At 46.8% G+C, this 14,929-nt stretch overlaps 1 protein-coding gene across 1 annotated transcript in view; it reads right to left on the reverse strand.

The window, feature by feature from the left end:
• The window catches only part of E2F7 (E2F transcription factor 7), a 39,709-nt gene extending 25,054 nt beyond the window's left edge, over nt 1–14,655 (reverse strand). The window contains exons 1-4 of the mRNA XM_055396204.2: nt 14,429–14,655; nt 13,650–13,739; nt 4,925–5,200; nt 3,668–3,836 (exon numbers count right to left, since the gene is read on the reverse strand). Coding sequence (XP_055252179.2) covers nt 3,668–3,836; nt 4,925–5,200; nt 13,650–13,739 — 535 coding nt within the window. The 5' untranslated portion in view covers nt 14,429–14,655. The remainder of the gene's footprint in view (nt 1–3,667; nt 3,837–4,924; nt 5,201–13,649; nt 13,740–14,428) is intronic.
• Nucleotides 14,656–14,929: the final 274 nt, after the last annotated feature.

Consider the following 14,929-nt stretch of genomic DNA (forward strand, 5'->3'; position numbering starts at 1 on the left):
ATAAAACTGTGTTCAATAGCTGTAACCTCATTATTGGACCATACTCTCCTCACACTGAATGATGTGAAAAAATTGCCCTGTTAATTCTTATAATGGCCAGTAGGGAAAACAGATGGTAAATATTCTGTTTCCTATTTTGCGCTGGAAACTTAGGCGTCAAGAGCTTGGGTACCCTTCTCAGGTCGCGGGAGGAAGCGAAGGCAGGGCTGGAACACACAGGGATTGTGTGCCCATCACAGCTACGGACAATTCTCCCTGTGCTCTAATGCACCGCCCTGCCGCACAGCCCATCAGTAAAGCACAGAAACTCCAGCACAGGCTGACCGTCCAGTTCACAGATTCCCTACCCACTTAGGCAACACTCCTGAAACAGCCAGGATGATGAGCAGTCTATTGAATTTACTAAAAATATTTTCATGGGTCAAGTGTGGGGTCTTTGGGGTCAGACTGCCTGGACTGGAATCCCTGCGTTATCCCTTACTAGTTGGGTGAGCCTGGGAAGTTACTTACTCTTTCTGTGCCTGGGTATTTCTCTCATAAAATGAGGAGGATTTGGTGCGACAATAAACTTAAAGGGATTCTGATAGATGTTAATTTTGTCTGCTCTTCGTATATTATTTTGTAAGTACTCCCTGTGTGGCGCTGGAGATACCTGAAATCCCTGCTGGCATCAAGGTGACAGTAGAGACGGATGTTTTAAACCTCCCGTCTGTCTCATCCTGTTATGCAACAGACACTCAGGCTTCTGGGACTCGCTGGCCCTTTTTGCTCTCGTCTAAGTATCCGTAACAAATGCTGCCAGGCATCTCCAAGCAAAAGGGCCCGGCAACAAAAATGCCTTCTTCCCCTTCGCTTGCCAACAGCTGTTATATAATCAGAGCAGACTCAGTGTATGCAGCTCTTGGCTTTCCAAAGACTTAACGCAAGAAATAGACCAGATTACAAGAAAACTGGGGAGCTGAGAGGAAGTGCTATCCCCGCTTGAAGAGGCATTTCACAGTCAATCAGAACATTTCGGCTCATGACCCTGAATGGCTCTTCACCCTCCAAAAGCTCCGGCTCTGCTGCCAGATGCCTGCTGGAAGGTGCTGGCAGGAGCAGTCAGCAGCCTCTTGTCCAGATCTGCCTGGGCCCTGGTTCCAGTCTGTTTCCATATATTAACACATCTCGTTTAGAGCATAACTCGCCATAAACCTTCCCATTAGAAATGTCATGTGAATGCAACTGAGACACCCCAGGGCCAGCCATATGCCCAACTGTTTTGTTATTTTCTATTAGACAGGAGCTGTTAAGTCTCCATCTAGTGGCTAGACATCCCAAGAAATAAAGGAAGAAATCCACTTAGACAATAAGATACTGCTTGACATGCACAGTAGGGGTGCTGCCTGATTAATCACTCACTTTTGCAATCTGGATTGAGTTTAACTGTCCACTGGCTGGGCGCATCTGAAAGTTCCATTTCACAGACCTCAAGTCCTGCAGATTCTCTGAGCCTTCTCTTTCTTTTGTCTTCAAGGCGACCCTACTCATCCTAGTCATGGCGTTGGTTATGCCCTCGAGCATTCACTCATTGTTACCTCGCTTCCCTTATGCCCCACAGAGCTCATCAAGAGCATCTCAGCCAGTACATTTTCCTAGGCTCTGTAATTTTCCATTTACTAAAGTCATTCCCAGTTCTTTCACTTCTTACCTGTAATATCAGTATCAAATCTACACGAGACCAGAAACTGGGAAACAATGCAATCTGAATGCTCTGCAGATCCTTGGTTAAAATCTGGTCTTACAGCTTGTGACTTGGGATGGAGCCAGGAGTTTAGACTCAATCAAGGAGATGGTTACCCTAGAAATAGCTTCTTGGAAGGGACCCTGTCTTAGCTCCCATGAAGAGAGACGGAAAGTTCATTTGGCAGCCTTGGGAAATCATGACACGGTAGGAAGTTGTTGCAAAAGCCGTGGTATTCTGCTCTAGACGGTCATAACAGGAGACCTACAGCCCTGTCCTCCCTGGGACCTGTAAGGCAGCCTACCAACATCTAATCTTTTTTCTTCTGCTTTGCTATCAGCAAAATCTCTTGATAAGGGATGGGTGTATAGAGGAACCCCAATGAGAAAGACATTGTGTGATCTGTTCTTTTACCCTCAGCCTCGTCAGACTAGCTTCGAGGACCCAGCGCCTCAGCGATGTCTACACCAAGTTTCTGTCCAGCTGGCTCACATCTCGTTTCATTGCTGCCAAAGCCAGAATACTGTGTCCTATTCCTAGGTTCTAAGACAGCTCCCCTGTCAAAGCCCTCTGCTTCCTCTTCCTAGCTGTGCAGGTTGACAGGATAGCTTGAGGATTGTGGAAGAGGGCAGGGGGAACCTCTCCTAACAGCTGAGTAGAAACAGTTCCATGGAGCAATAAGTTACTAAGCCAGGCCCTGAGCTGGGCGTGTTACTGACATGATCCCTAACTTTCTAAGCTTCTGCAAGGGAGGTGCTATGGTTTCTATGCTATGACTGAGAAAAGATTAATTAACTTTTAAAATCTCTCAGCTTAGACATTAGAAAGCTGGGCTTCAAATCCAGTTCTGTCTTACCCAAAGTTCAGCCTACGGTCTTCCCATCACAACCACTGGCTCCTCATTACTTCAATTTCCAGCAAATCTTTTTAACCATCCGTTTGAATAATTCAGATTGACAAGGATCAACTGAGTCACATTCTTTGCTCTATGGGAAGACACAGAACTAATAAACCAACTAAAAATATAGTCTATCATAAAGACTTGCATGCGTGTGTGCGTGCATGTCAGGTTGCTTCAGTCATGTCTGACTCTTTGCGGCCTGAAGGACCTCCCAGGCTCCTCTGTCCGTGGGATTCTCTAGGCAAGAATCCTGCAGTGGGTTGCCATGCCCTCCTCCAGGCTCATAAAGCCTACTGGGTTGACTTCTTTGAGACTTTTTTTCTTCTCCTGTATGTAAATTGTCCTAATTTGTTAAGGCGACACTCTGACATCTTCAAATCATTGTGATTTCTACTTATTCATTGTCAACAGTATGTTCTGTGAAACTAACTGAAATCCGTGTCCACCAGGAGTCTCTACTCGGATCAGCTGCCTGCATATTTATAGCCAGACACCACTGTACATGACACACAGTCACGCCATATGAACGGATGTATTCCTCTCTGTTATAAGGCTTAGCTGTTTGAATTATATCCAGATGTGCTTTTTCTAGTTGGGCAGACTTGCTGTGAAGGTCACAGTACAGGGCTTCAAACATAACTCTCTTGCTTTCAAATTTGGCTTTGTAACAGAAATAATAGCAGTTCTCAACTCCGAAGCATTAAAAAAAAAAGGATATTTCAAAAAATCTTTTGAGTCTGTCTGATATAAGATAGAATTAAGGTATTAGCTATTAATTTGTAACATGAGTCTTGTGCAAACACATTTTTTGAGGTTAAAGAAACCAAATATTTGTTTGACCCTCAGGCCTAGAAGGCTCCCTGGAATTCTATGCATAACGATAACGACAGAAGAAAAGCTCTACCTGCTCCTCTGGCCTCACTCTTTTGGAGGGCCTGCTCTTTACTTAGTAGAGGAGGTGATCTGAAGCCTTCGGCTTGCCGGAGGCATCCATTTCCCACCATGACTGGAGACAGGCCTCCAGGTGACCCCATGATACATACCGAGACTGATCGCAACTTCATCTAGGGAGATGGTAGTTTTCTCAGTTGACAGAGGGTAACTTGGATAGCGAGCTAGAAACTTCTGGCACAGGAGTCCTAAACTTTTCTGTTTTCTGCTTGGCCTTTGCTTTTCAAACTCATCCACAGCACTGTCATCCACAACGTCAAGCTACAGAGGGCAGACAGAGGGGAGGCGGGAGATGTCACGGTTAATGTCCTGAAGGAGAAACCGCAGTGGGTGGGACTGCGAGTTGAGGGGAACGTCCTCATCCTTACCATCCCAGATTCTAGTTAAAATACTCTTCCTAACCTTATTTTCTCAGCCTTTTACCTACTGCTTTTTCTGAACTGTACTTCTCCTCCTTTGCGATTTGAGCTTGAGCCTCTGGGTATGTGTTAGTCGCTCCATCGTGTCTGACTCTGCAACCCCATGGACTGTAGCCCGCCAGGCTCCTCTGTCCACGGAATTCTCCAGGCAAGAACACTGGAGTGGGTTGCCATTCCCGTCTTCAGAGGATCTTCCCGACCCAGGGATCAAACCCAGGTCTCCTGTATTGCAGGCAGATTCTTTACCCTCTGAGCCGCCAGGGAAGCCCTGAGGCTGAGTCTACTGGTTAAATTAAAGAATGAACAATGCAATAATTTACAAGTTGCCACACCCTTGCTACTAGTGTGCTCATCAGGCTGTAGATCTGCATCAGCAGGAGCCTGTTAAGAGCTGTAGAAACCCCAGGCCTCCCCTCAGACCTGACGTATCAGAATCTATTTTCCCTAAGACCCTCTGTAATCCCTGTCAACACGAAAATCTGAGACGGACTTGCCTGCGTTGTGTCACCAAGCTCTTATGTTTCTCAATTTACCAAGAGCTGACAGACCTGAGCAAGGACAGCTAAATCTTACTCTTCCTCACACTTTCTTATTGTAAGCACATTGAACGAGTGCCCTTGTCTTGTCAACCCACATTTGAAAAAGGCTCAATTTAAGTTCCAAGAAAGACAATATCATTGCTTAAAAAATTATTAAAAAATGCATACTGGTAAAGAGAGAAAAGAAAAAAAAAACAGAAGAAAACAAAAACATTCATTATGAAAAATGAGACAGAGAATGAGAGGCCCACTTCAGCTGCAAATAAATAAAAGGATTAAGTGAAATAGTGCTCTCAACAGCAACCAAAACGCTGAGAATTCGGTGACTTTTTAATAATTAAGTTAAAAGTTTTCAATCCTATGAAAGCCCTTAGGAGCACAGCCTGAATACCTGCAGCGAGCCTGTAAACGCATCATCCTTGTTCTCAATGGGCCTGAACAGTCCTTTTTTCTTCTCTCGGTCTCTTATGTCTGGGCTGGCAGCGCTAATGAGGATCTTCAGGTTTGCGGTGGGTGTCCACGGTTCTGCCTGCTGTCTGTCAACAAGCTTAACTGGAGTGATGGGATTTCTTTCTGGAGTGAAGATTTTTTGCTTCGATAAGTCAATTGGCTCATTTTTTATTGGCGTCTTTGGGGCCATCCTTGAGCGATCAACAAATATATTTTCCTATTTTTTAAAAAAAAGACCTTTTAGCAAAAATGAGAAAGGGCAGGTATCAGCGAAGAGTGCACCTTGTTTCCATCATTCACTAAGGCAAGAAACTGCAAACAGACCATACATGCAGGGCTGAGAAATATCAGGATGGGACGAAAGAAAACAAACAGAGGGATCCACGGGACTCAAAAGGTGGTTCCAATGAGAAACTGATTATAACTGGCTACTCCTTTTAAACATTTTTCATGGCATCTCTGTGAAAGAAGGCATGAGTGTATCTATCACTGGTGGATGTTTATAAGAGTCGGGATGACAATAAGAGCCAATGTGGATTGAGTCCATACTGCTTCTAAGTGATATATTTTTTAAACACTATTCACAAGTTTGCACTAACTAATGAAGAGCAATTATGTTTTTGTTCAATGTTCACCAGTGCTAACACAGCAGTTAATGGAAGGGCATCCACAGAAGGCCACATTTCAAACCACCCAGCGATGTATGGTCCCTCCCTAGAGTGGTGCTTCTCAAACTACCCCTGCTGAAGGACCAGAGCCTTTCACTTCCAAACTCCCGCAGACTGATACATGGTCTTCCTTCATAGGACCCACATGCCACTGCCATCACATGTGACTCTCCCCTTGAGTTTGCCACTCAACCCAACCTATAGCTTGTCCAACAAGAAGAGACCACTGGTCACAGGCCTAGATGTTATGGGGGCAAGATCCAATTACTACAGAGGTTTCTAAATGCTAAACTCTCAAGTTCAGCTATTGATTTTTTGCAGCTTGATAGAAGTTTGTGGACTAGCACCTTCCCCCAGACCATACTTTAAGTAAAATGTCTTAGCTAATTATAAGAAAAGATTAATGATGGGTCCATTAATCCATTAAGAAAAAGGACTGAGTACATAGAACTCACATTTGAGACTACTAAGTTAGTTTCCGAAACAAATTTCTTTTCTGCAGAATAAGAACTGCCATTCAAAACTAGAAAAGATTCTGCTCTTCCCATAGTTGAATTCACCTCCATGTAATTGTGCCTGATGTAATTAGCAAGGTGGATGAGTTGCATATTTGATATTCCTGCACACAGTATCACTCTATAGCTTATTGGATGCTTGGATCTTGGCTGAGAGTGATTTTGAAAAAGCGTTTTCCTATAAACGAGCAACAAGTGAAAAGGGGAAAAGAATTGTTTGGGAGAAACTGGAATTCGTGGTAACAGGCCGTCTCTTGTTCCTTGGATCAGTGGAAGCCGTCAGCTAGCCATGGTGAGTGAGTCCTCTCCTAGGGTAACGGGAAGGGAGTGGAGATGGGGGTGACAATTTCTCATACCACGGCAGCAGTAAGCATCCAGCCTGTATCTCCTCAGACCTCTTAACAAGTCCCTGCAAGCGTGCAATTCTGATGCGTCTTCTACAGGGCACCTCTCAAGGGAAAGTGCTGAGTGCATATTCGTGCACTTCTCTTTTTGGCTGCGCTGTACCTGTTCCCGTGCGTGGGCTTTCTGTTGTGGCAGCGAGTGGGCTTCCCAGTGCAGTGGCCTCTTGTTGCAGACCACAGGCTCTAGAGCAGGTGGCCTTGGCAGTTGTCATGCACAGGTTCAGCTGCCCTGTGGCCTGTGGAATCTTCCCGGATCAGGGGTCGAACCCACGTCCCTGGCATTGGCAGGTGGATTCTTAACCACTGGACCACCAGGGAAGTCCTGATTCATGAACTTTACACCACTAACTCCTCATCCAATCCTCTAACCTGGGTACTATTATTTTTCAAGCCGACAGAAGAAGAAACTGAGGCACACAGAGGGTACCTTGCCTGAGGTCACATACAAACTCATTCAGTATAAAAGTCACGGGTAGGGCAAGAAATAGCTGATAGCATTTTCCGAATTTCTGCGTCCAAGTTTCCAAAATTCTGCATCTAGAAATAAACTTGTCTGAAGTATGAATTGGGATGGAGTTATCTTTTTCGCAGCTCCAGGGTACCCAGCAGGCCACTGATCCCCACAAGCATCTATGTAGACGCGGCATGGGGAGCAGTTCTGCATGCAGGCTGGTAGGGCCGGCTCATCAGCAGGGTGAGTGCAGGCAATTTCCTTCTCCTCACTGTGTATTTTAATTCTCTCAACTGAAAATGAAGTTCATAAAAATACTGATCTCCAGAGTTATGAGAATAGTTCCTGGCATATAGTGAGCACTCAATACAACTTAGCTATTCTCTCCCCACATCCATCCTTGAGCTCAGCCCTAATAGAACAGAGCACATCGTATTGCTATTTAACTTCCTGGGCGTGTGTCTAGTCTCATTAACGAGACTGTGCACCTCTGGAGGTCAGGGAACTACTTCCACACGTCTCATTCTTCACTATTTTTGGCACAATGCCTTGCCCCTCGTAGGTGCAAAACGAACAACGGGCTTTGATTATCGAGTTATTTCAAAAGGTCTTCCCACGGTGGAGGGTGTGGCCCAGGCTTGCGGAGGTGCAGAGATTCTTCCTCCTTCTCCACTGCCTCCGTGGTAGCTGTCTCCCAAGGAACATTGAGCTCCTCCTACTTTTCCCTACTGAGGAGCAATTCAGATCAATTATTTCCTCTGGCACTTTGATGTATTTTCACTACAGTCTAAGTAATACTTGGGGCTTCCCTGGTGGCTCAGATGGTAAAGAATCTGCCTGCAGTGCTGGAGACCCTAGTTCAATCTCTGGGTAAGTACGAGGGGAGTCAGGTCACGGGGTAGGTTATGATCGTTACCATACCTCTACATCAACAGAAAGTAAAACAGAAAACTGTTTTGAGGTCTCAGGTGGGCAGAAAGTCAGCTGCAACCTAATCACACTGTGCTCCATCCGTCTATCCCAAAATCCTGACACTGTGGAAGGTGGACGAAGGGATTGGACTGAGAAACCTGGTTTTGGACTCCATTCTGTATTTTTTTGGTATTGGACAAAGTGTTGGTTTTGTCTGGATTCAAGTTTCCCGATCTATAAAATAAGGGGTTCAGACCAAAGTACCTATCTCCAGGGCTTTCTAGCAAGGCTGCCCAGCCATGTGGTGGACACTGGGGTGTACCCAGCTCTCTTGAGGAATGAATGCCTCATCTCCCCAGCTGCTGGACTAATTCCAACAATAAGCATCTTTGTACTTTGGCTGAAGAGGACTGACTTGTCCAGGACATGCCCCTTCCTGAGAGACCAGTACTCTCCTCAGGGGCTGGGAGAGGCCACACTGACACGGAGAAGCCAGGTCCTCTTGCCCAGACTCAGAACCACTCCGGGGGGTCATCCCAGAGCTTCCGAGGGTGAACCCGACTTCCGCTGAGACTGATCTACTGCTCCACTTCACCCGCTGTCACATTCTCCTGCCTTCTTGCCCCTTAACGGGCACCATCCCCAGGGCACTCCCTGACATACCACCGGACTGCTAATCTCCATGTCAGATCTGCTTGCCAGGAAAAAGCTGCCACACCCTGGAAATGACCTCTTCAGTGAGAGTGGTCCTCAAGAGAGACCCGGGAAACAGATTCTTCCGTTCTTGTGTGCAACGCAGGTGAGGCACCGTGGCTTACCTGCCATGCAGTTGCTGTGAGGATCAGACCAGATCCCGAGGGTGCAAGTGCTTTGTAATCTGTCAAGTGCTGTACAAACGTTCATCATCATTATTTACTATACCCGCATTACGACTGAGCTGCCTGGTCAGCTCAGAAAGGACCTGGTCATCAGGAGATCTTGGTTCTAATCTTGCTTCTCTCTTAGAGAAGCCTTGATCACGTTACCTTAAAGAGGACAGCAGCAGCAGCCCGTTCAAGGCCCTGGTGGTATCGCGCCAACCTCTTTTCCCGTCCCACTTCATGCATGTCCCAGATTTTGCCCAAACAGTCTACTCGCGTTTCTTCAAACCTGTCCTATCATAACTGAGCTGCTGCTCACACCATCACGCTGTTTCTGATGCCACAGGCTAAGCTTTGCCCACTGAAACCCACCCTACTCTTTAAGACTCACTGCAAATATGACAGGCACGTCTGGAGGTGTCTCCTAGTCACTGACACACTCTCCTCCCCTTCAGAGCACACTTTCCAGAATCAGTAATCCACCCCCAGGACTTTCCCCTGCTTGTCTCCCGGGGGTTCCTCAAACCACCAGTCTGCTCCAATCCACTCTGCTCTCACGTAGATCACATCTTAGGTGACAAGTCAATGGCAGAATACCACATTTGACCTCACTGCTATGGTTAAGACTGTTGACTATCTGCTTTATAAAACTCAGTCTTTCTGAGCTAGCACCTTTTCTCTCTTGGTTCTCTATTTGCGACTCTTCCTTCTCAGCTTCCTTCACAGGCTCCTTGTTTTCTGCTCTTAGAAACCTCAGCCCTTCACACTTCCCTGTTTACTCTCTGGGGCAGCTCACCCACTCATGGCTTTAAAACCAACACGTATTTGATAATTTTCAAGTTTGTATCTGGCTAGAACCTCCCATGGATGGAGGAGGCTGTAGTCCATGGGGTTGCTACCAGTCGGACACGACCGAGCGACTTCACTTTCACACACCGGAGAAGGAAATGGCAATCCACTCCAGTGTTCTTGCCTGGAGAATCCCAGGGACGGGGGAGCCTGGTGGGCTGTTGTCTATGGGGTCATACAGAGTCAGACACGACTGAAGTGACTTAGTAGCAGCAGCAGCAGCAGAACCTTCCATGAATTCCCAAATTAGGCAACCAACTGCCTCTTGCATATATTTATTTATTTATCTGTAAGCACACGGGTATAAATAAATGCTTCGAGTTGAACTCGCCTTCTTTTTTTAACCACTCCCAAAAGACGTGAGCTTGATCCCTGGATTTGGAAGATCCCCTAGAGGAGGGCATGGTAACCCACTGCAGTATTCTTGCCTGGAAAATCCCATGGCAAGAGAAGCCCAATGGGCTATAGTTCATAGGGTTGCAAAGAGTTAGACACAGTTGAAGCAACTTAGCATGCAAAAGATGAAAGACTTTCAAAGAAAACCCATGCCCCCTAAGTCTAGGTGAGGTCCCCAAATTTACTATCTTAGCTTCCACTTCTTTACTAGTATCCTTCTTTTCCACTTGCCTAAGTCTTAGCATTCATTCCTTCAGGACCTAGCTCAAGTGTCATCTCCTTCACATAGCCCTCCCAAAGCTCAATCTTTACTGTCCGCTCCTTCATCCCAAACCATCCTTTTTCTACTTTTGTCATTCCTAAATGCAGTACAGGCAACTGAAACGCAGAGTCTTATTTATAATCTCACAACTTGGGCACAGTAAACTACCTTTTAAAGAAAAGTTTCTCCGTGAGTGCTAAGAAGTATGCATGCCTAATACAGTACTATAGACCTTGACCGATGAAGATCAGACAGACAGTCAAGAAAGATAAGTCCTCTACATGCTGACTGACCCATAGGACACTGTTCCAGGTGCCCACCAGAGGGTTTCAGGAAGTACCACTAGCTTATGGCCACTCTGGAAATTTTGAACATTTCTTGAATGTCCACATCGCATAGACTCATATGATTCTTCTGCCTACAAAGTCCATCTTATTCCTCTTGTTCCCTTACAGGCTGAAGTCCTCAGCCCAAGTGTTATCTCCCCTGTGAAGCTTTCCAACTTTCTCTAGACTCCCCGTGAATTTCTTTCTTACTCTTCTGTTCTGCTGGGGCAATTGGTTCTCACTCCTATAGCACTTAGCAAATCACAGGCTAGTTGGTGAGTTTACATTTGAGCCCTTGAAACATCTCTCAGGTAATTGAGGGCCAGGCCTGGACCATATTGTCTTTGGACTGTCAGTTCAATTGAGTAAGGGTGAACAATATGGGTTGTTGGGTTATAGACATCCTGAGAAGAGAGTCTCTTTACTAATTCCAATTCATAAAATAAAAAATAGGCTTAGGGAAGCTAGGAGATTTATTAAAACACTGTATCCCCAGCAACTGGAACATAAATATTTGTTGAAAAACTGAATAAATAAATTTATTCAAGCTTACAGAGCTAACAAATGGTAGAACAGGAACTCAAACCCAGATCTGACTCCAAATCCCACATTCTCGGCATCCCTAAAAATCCTCTTTCCTTTACTTTACAGCAAGGTGAAAAGAGAGATGAAAGCCCCTTCGAGCATCTCCTGGAGCACTCATCTCTTCCTTTGCCACCTCTTTGACAGGGGAAATAAGCCCTGCATTCTATTTCAAACATTTTAGTCACTTTCCTAAATCTCTGTGGAGTCCTTTGGAGTTTTCTCTATACCCACTAAAATATGAAAGCTCATCCAGGCACAGTACTTACTGGGCTAGAGTAGGAGAAGCACCCTTGTTGAAAGTACTTGATAAAAAGTCATCCACTTGGGAGGAAAGAAGTGGATACCAACTTTGCCTTTTCTTCCCCCTTGGATTTGTCTCTATGTAAAGGTATACACACAGCTTCCCTGGTGGCTCAGACGGTAAAGAATTTGCCTGCAGTGCTGGTGACCCAGGTTTGAGCCCTAGGTCAGGAGGAGCCCCTGGAGAAGGGAATGGCAACCCATTCCAGTATTCTTGCCTGGAGAATCCCACTGAGGAGCCAGGCGGGCTACAGTCCATCCGGTTGCAAAGAGTCAGACACGACTGAGTGACTAGCACTTACTTACTTACTTAAAGGTATACACATTCTTTCAAGGCTGTCCCATCCAAATTATGAAGGAAAACAAAAAGTTCTGCTCTGAAACTTGCAAAACCAAAACTCTGAATATATACTTGAAAGTCTGGGCATTGCCGCTCTCATATGGCAAATGGAATTTTTCAAAAGTCCTCTTTAAAAACACTAATGTTTTGGTATACTTCTTTTCCCAACAAAAATAAATCAAATGCTGGGGTGGGGGGGTGGAAATCATACATGAAAAAGCATATAATTTCACACCTATCCAAAATTAATGGTTGTCAAGTATTCTTCAAAGGCCCCTATAACAGGTGCTTTGCAGTCAGGCAGTTTCATGATGGGTGCTAAGCCTAACATTAAGCTCAGCGACCGAGAGAAGTACAGTGCCTAAGGAAGTGGCTGTACTCAAACTGATATTTAAAGTTTTAAAAACTGGCTATGTCATATACTTGCCTCTGCCTAAAAATGCTTGGATGTTCATTACTAACAAGCTCTCCCACCTTTTCAGGAGGGCAGCAGCTGGCAAGGGCATTGCGATGATGCGAGTCCTGTTTAGACACTACTATGGTTGGTTACTTCGTAATGTTTCTTGAACACAGCCCCACTGTCTTACAAATTACCAGGCATGCAAAACCGCAAGGGAGGGCTCAGTGCAAAACCAGCAGGAGCACTGCAAAATATTCAGTCTCGGTGAACTCAGTCACTTTATTGGGAGGCACTGGTCATGCTCTTGGGAAGATGGAGCTGGTTCATCAGTATGAAGAACATCTCTTTATACTTTAACAATCTAGCACATAGAGTTTTCCTGGGAACTGAGACTTAACATCTTTTTTTTAAATTTTGTGTTGGGGTACAGCTGATTAACGAACAATGCTGTGATAGTTTCAGGTGAACAGCAAAGGGCCTCCGCCATACATACACATGTACCCATTCTCCCCCAAACTCCCCTCCCAGCCAGGCAGCCACATAACATTGAGCAGAGTCCTCTGTACTATACAGTAGGTCCCTGTCGCTTCAGTTCAGTTCAGTTCAGTCGCTCAGTCGTGTCCGACTCTCCGCGACCCCATGAATCACAGCACGCCAGGCCTCCCTGTCCATCACCAACTCCCGGAGTACACTCAAACTCATGTCCACAGAGTCGGTGATGCCATCCAGCCATCTCATTCTCCGTCGTCCCCTTCTCCTCCCGCCCCCAACCTTTCCCAGCATCAGACTCTTTTCCAGTGAGTCAACTCGTCTCATGAGGTGGCCAAAGTATTGGAGTTTCAGCTTTAGCATCAGTCCCTCCAATGAACATCCAGGATTGATCTCCTTTAGAATGGACTGGTTGGATCTCCTTGCAGTATAAGGGACTCTCAAGAGTCTTCTCCAACACCCCTGTCACTTATCTGTTTTAAATATAGCACTGTGTACACGTCCATCCCAAACTCCCTAAACACTTCCTTCTCCCTACACCCCGAACCATAAGCTTCTATCAGAAGTCCGCGAGCCGGCTTTGTAAGTTCATTTGCATTAATGCATTAATTCTACTCTTGATATCTATAAGTACTACAATCTTTTGACTGCAGTGTCTAGCGTATCGTTGATTCATATAAATTTGCTTCAGTATTACATGTAACCTAGCCTCTTTTCACTAGGCAATGACTGTGAAATTAAAGGTAATGATTGGATGTCTCCTCCATTAAAAAAGCAGCAGAGTTCTAAAATGTTTACCAAGATTATTATGTTTATAAGACAAATACAAGTGGGATGCTGGAATCCTTAACTGAATTAGACATTACCACCCTAAATATGATAGAGCTTAAGGTATTTAAGTTCACTTACCTTTTGTGCATTTTCCCCATCTTCAATTGCAAAATCTAGTCTGGGCGGCCTGCTGATCAGGTCTTTTAGTGTTAGACAGTTTACCTCCATCTGTAACGTACAGTTACGTTAGAAAATGACTTTACAGTTGGGTATTCTTTCCGTCAACATAAATATCTATTACTTGCTCATGAACATGAACTTCCCCTCCCTAAGCTCATCCTGGGAATTTCCAGGGACGTGGCTACCCCAAGTCTGTAAAATGCACATGAACGAACACAAACACTTAAAGTTGTGCTTAGCAATGACTGAAATTGGGAAGGAAAAAAAACGATTAAAATAGTAAGTTTTAATGAAAAGTAACAGGACAGAATGAAGTTTCAAGTCAAGAGGGTGTAGGGCAAATCTGTCAGAAAGTACAGGGTCTCCCGGGTCAGTTAATTTTGGCGCAAAGAACTGGGAGGAATTCGGCTTTGACGGGGGTTTGAATGGGGGGGAAGGAAACCTGATCGCTAGACCAAACCCACTCAGTGCCTAGCGCAGTCCCTTCCCAGGCCTCCGAGCAGACCCCAAAGATAAACTCTTGCAATGAAACCCCCAGCTCGTGAGGTAGGGCAGGTCCTCTGTCTACCGCCCGGCCGGAGGGCGAGCTGGAGCCCAGACACCCCACGCACGCCTGGTCCGGAGGCAGCAATGCCTCGATTCCCCGCCAGTCGGGGAGGGGAGGGGTGGCAGGCTGGTGCCGGAGCCGGAGGGCCCCCTACACCCCCAATTCCCGCCTCCCTGCCAGCGCTACTTACTCCCACTCTGCGAAGGAGCCTTGCTGCCTCTCCCGGGAGCTCCGCAGCCCCACAGCGGGGCGGGATCGGCTGGGGGACTCGGTCAGCAGCCGGACGGCGACATCGGGCGGGGAAAGCCAGGCGAGCAGCTCCCCGCCCCGAGCACCCTTCGCAGGCGGGGACCGCGCGGCGTCCGCGGAGCGCCAGCGTCCCGGCCCGCCGAGCGCGACTCCGGCCCCGGACCGCGGTCCCCGCTAAAACACCTCCTCTGGCGCCTTGAGACCGAATTCGAGCATCCGCCAATGAGCGGCGGCCGGCGGGCCGGCCCCGGCCAATCGCGCGGCGGCACGGCCCGGGCTCGCCGCCCCCCGCGTCTTGGCGCTCCTGGGCGCGCGTTTCGGCCTCGCCCGCCCAATTGTGGCCGCCTCGCCCCCTCCCCTTCCGGGTACCTGGAAACCTCGGGCCCGCGAGCCGATCCCGGGGGCCGCGCGCCCGGCCGGCCGCGGGGGGCGAGGGCGCGGG

Source organism: Moschus berezovskii, chromosome 6, assembly GCF_049115385.1.
Source record: "Moschus berezovskii isolate FMDL1 chromosome 6, NW_MosBer_1.0, whole genome shotgun sequence".
Lineage (NCBI taxonomy): Eukaryota > Metazoa > Chordata > Mammalia > Artiodactyla > Moschidae > Moschus > Moschus berezovskii.